The sequence below is a fragment of the Otolemur garnettii genome, unplaced genomic scaffold (genome assembly GCF_000181295.1).
Source record: "Otolemur garnettii isolate 467f Iridium unplaced genomic scaffold, OtoGar3 scaffold00044, whole genome shotgun sequence".
NCBI classification, from domain to species: domain Eukaryota; kingdom Metazoa; phylum Chordata; class Mammalia; order Primates; family Galagidae; genus Otolemur; species Otolemur garnettii.
In genome coordinates, this window is record NW_003852439.1 from 10,875,863 (window position 1) to 10,880,041 (window position 4,179).

Consider the following 4,179-nt stretch of genomic DNA (forward strand, 5'->3'; position numbering starts at 1 on the left):
ACAGGCGCCCGCCACAACGCCCGGCTATTTTTTGGTTGCAGCTGTCATTGTTGTTTGGGCGGGTCCAGGCTGGGGATTCGAACCCACCACCTTAGGTGTACATGGCTGGCGCCTTAGCCGGTTGAGCTATAGGCGCAGAGCCCAATTCTCCTTTTCTTCAGGTGAGCCCATAGCCTGCCATGGGCACGTTTTGTATCATGTGATAATACACATGTGAACAAGGTGCACTCTGTTATCACACCTAAAATCATCAGCTGAGCTCTCAAACACTGGCCTGTGATCTCATCTCAAATATAGCAGTACATTTAGATGACATAAAAACAAAAGTTTAGGCTGGATATGGTACTCATACCTGTAATCTTAGTGCTTTGCAATGCAAAGGTAGAATTGCCTGAGTTTATTTATTTATTAATTTTTAGACAGAGTCTCACTATATGGCCCTTGGTAGAATGCCATGGCATCATAGCTCACAGCAACCTCAAACTCTTGGACTTAATCGATTCTCTTTCCTCAGCCTCCCAAGTAGCTGGGACTACAGGTGCCTGCCACTACGCCCGGCTGTTTTTTTGTTGCAGTTGTCATTGTTGTTTAGCTGGGCTAAGTTCAAACCTCCTGCCATCCTCAGTGTATGTGGTGGGTGCCGAGGCCCCTCTCCCCCTTTTTTTTGAGACAGTCTTATTCTGTTGCCCTGGCATCATAGCTTGAAGCAATCTCAAACTCTTGGGCTCAAGCGATTCTCTTGCCTCAGCCTCCCTAGTAACCAGGACTATAGGTGCCTGCTACTACACCTGGCTAGTTTCCCTTCTTTTTATTTTGTAGAGACAGTGTCTCACTTTATCACCTTCGGTAGAGTGCCATGGCATCACACAGCTCACAGCAACCTCCAACTCCTGGGTTTAGGCAATTCTTTTGCCTCAGCCTCCTGAGTAGCTGGGACTATGGGCACCCGCCGTAACACCTCGCTATTTTTTTTTGCAGTTTGGCCTGGGCCGGGTTTGAACCCACCACCCTTGGTATGGGGCCAGCGCTCTACTCACTGAGCCACAGGCACCACCCCTGGCTAGTTTTTCTATTTTTAATAGAGTTGAGCTTATTCTCTTGTTTAGGCTAGGCTTGAACTCCTGAGTTCAAGCAGACCACCTGCCTTGACCTCCCAGAGTGCTAGGATTATAGGTATGAGCCACTAACTCTGGTTACAGTTTCCTTTTGTTGAGCACATTCCCAGAGTGATTGTATTTCTTTTTTCTCCTTTTAGGAACAAAAAGTTACCCTTTTATTTGTACTGCCTTCATCCACACGAGTGCCCCTTTGGCTAAAGAAGATTATTACCAGGTCTTAGGAGTGCCCCGAAATGCCAGCCAGAAAGAAATAAAGAAAGCCTATTACCAGGTCTGTATGGAAGTCAGATTTTAGTGACAAGGTTGTAGAAGAAATGCTGTTGGTCTTCTATGATCATCCTCGGTACGGTGTATGTACCATACGGATAGGTTGTGTGCAGCTGATCTGATAAAGATGGACTTGGCTGGCTTGTATGGTTCAGTGCACCATGCCATAGCAGTTATGCCTCAGAAAAAATGAGATTCCAAACCAGAGATTTTAAAGTTTTTTTTTCCAGAGTGGTTTTGTAACTCCATATTTTGCCATGTATAATATGTACTTTTTTTTTTTTTTTTTTTTTTTTTTGGGAAAAAACCTCAAGCTGTCCCCCTGGGTAGAGTGCCCTGGCCTCACAGCTGACAGCAGCCTCCAACTCCTGAGGTCAAGCGAGTCTCCTGCCTCAGCCTCCCAAGTAGCTGGGACTACAGGCGCCCGCCACAACGCCTGGCTATTTTTTGGATGCAGCTGTCGTTGTTTGGCGGGCCTGGGCTGGATTTGAACCGGCCACCTTAGGTGTATGTGGCTGGCACCTTAGCCACTTGAGCCACAGGTGCTGAGCCAATATGTACTTTTTTCTTCAAATTTTTGAGGGAAAAGTAATAATATGCATTACACACGGGTATGCTAGTTCCATGTCTATATACATATTTTAATTTATGCTTATGCATTAAAAGTATAACTCTAGAAAGTAATCACATCCGTATGCAAAATAATAATCTGAAATATGGTAATTGGTTTTGTCAAGCTTACCAGAAATTTACAACAAAAGCATTTTTAACCAACAAAGAATGACACGTTTCTGTTCATCCACCTGAGGTAAAAGCTAGCAATCTAGCTAATTATTTTTGCAAAAATTATTACAGAATCTCTTGGAAAATTCAAAATGCTTTGGTATACTACAAATTTTAAACTAACAGTTATTACATATTTTAAAGACCATGGCAACAGAGCTGCCAAGAGATACTTTTGACTTCCTCCCATAGAGGATATCATCAGATTATGGAGGCAGTGAGCACAAAAGCTTCTTCAGATGCCAAGACAAAAGAAGGCAAGGGAACTCTCCAGCCATCTTGGAGGTGGGAGTAGGAGGTGAAGACCTGGATTCTGGAGCAGTGTCAAAGTGGGATCTGTTTTGACTGAGATGATCCAAGAAGAGGGTAAAAGGATTGTACAAGAAAAAAATATTGATTATTTCTTAGGGATACCTATATGCTGCTTTACCTTTATGAAGAGAAGAGTTCCGAGCATGATGACATGAATAAAACTTACCCTCAACTTTTAGCAGCCTATGAGAATCAAGTTACAGCGTTTCATTCTTATGTTCTTATGTATTCAATTTTTTTTTTTTTTTTTTTTTTGAGACAGAGCCTCAAGCTGTCCCCCTGGGTAGAATGCTGTGGCATCATAGCTCACAGCAACCTCCAACTCCTGGGCTCGAGTGAGTGTCCTGCCTCCGCCTCCCAAGTAGCTGGGACCACAGGTGTCCACCACAATGCCTGGCTATTTTTTGGTTGGGTTGGCCGGGTTGGATTCGAACCCGCCACCTTAGGTGTATGTGGCTGGTGCCCTAGCTGCTTGAGCTACAGGTGCCGAGCCTTAGTTTGTCTTTTTAATATTTAAAACTATGTTTTAATAGGTAATACATTCCCTTTGTTCAGAATTCAGAAGTACGAAGGAGCATAGAGTATAAAGTCTCCCTGTTTCCCATTCACCCACATCCCTTCTGTAACAATCAGTGTTACCAATTTATTGTATGTCCTTCCAAAAATAATTTATATAGCAGAGACATCTATTTACCTATGCAGTCATTTTCTCACCTTTGACATCAGTGTTAGTATACCAGACGTACTGTTTGGCACCTTGCTTTCACAAAGATGCCCAAGTTCTTTTTTTTTTTTTTTGTAGTTTTTGGCCAGGGCTGGGCTTGAACCCACCACCTCTGGCATATGGGGCTGGTGCCCTGCCCTTGAGCCACAGGTGCCACCCCTAGATGCCCAAGTTCTAAAGGATTAGTCATTATTGTTTATTTGTTTATTTTTTTGCAGTTTTTTGCCAGGGCAGGGTTTGAACCTGCCAACTCTGGCGTATGGGGCTAGCGCCCTACTCCTTTGAGCCACAGGCACCGCCCTATTTATTTATTTTTTAGAAATAGAGTCTCACCCTGTCGCCCAGGCTAGTGTGCAGTGTCATAGTTTACCACAGCCTCGAACCCCTGGGCTCAAGCAATCTTTCCTGCTTCAGCCTTCTAAAGCACTAGGATCACAGGCATGAGCCACCATGTCTAGCCTAGTCATTATTTTTGGTAGAGACTTGTGATTGAAAAGTTGAAAATGGGCTGGGCGCGGTAGCTCATGCCTGTAATCTTAGTACTTGGAAGGTCCAGGCAGGAGGATTGCCTGAGCTCACAAGTTTGAGACCAGCCTGAGCGAGAGTGAGACCCCGTCTCTAAAAAAAAAAAATAGCTGGGCATTGTGGCGGGTACCCCCAGCTGCTTGGGAGGCTAAGGCAAGAGGATCACGCGAGCCCAAGTGTTTAAGGTTGCTGTGAGCTGTGATGCCCTGGCACTCTACTGAGGGTGATCAAATGAGATTCTAGTCTCAAAAAAGGAAAAAAAAAAGAAAAGTTGAAAAATGTGTACATACATCAGATTTGATGAAATAATTTATGTCAAAGTCTTAAATTGTTGTGATTGCTGTTGGTTGCTAAGTCTTTTTTTTTTTTTTTTTTTTTTTTTTTTGAGACAGAGCCTCAAGCTGTCCCCCTGGGTAGAGTGCCATGGCATTATAGCTCACAGCAACCTCC

At 43.9% G+C, this 4,179-nt stretch overlaps 1 protein-coding gene across 2 annotated transcripts in view; it reads left to right on the top strand.

Moving 5' to 3' along the window:
- The window catches only part of DNAJA3 (DnaJ heat shock protein family (Hsp40) member A3), a 35,774-nt gene that overhangs the window by 4,261 nt on the left and 27,334 nt on the right, over nucleotides 1–4,179 (top strand). For both annotated transcript variants that reach the window (XM_003790941.3, XM_012805806.2), the window contains exon 2: nucleotides 1,256–1,389. In XM_003790941.3, coding sequence (XP_003790989.1) covers nucleotides 1,256–1,389 — 134 coding nt within the window. The remainder of the gene's footprint in view (nucleotides 1–1,255; nucleotides 1,390–4,179) is intronic.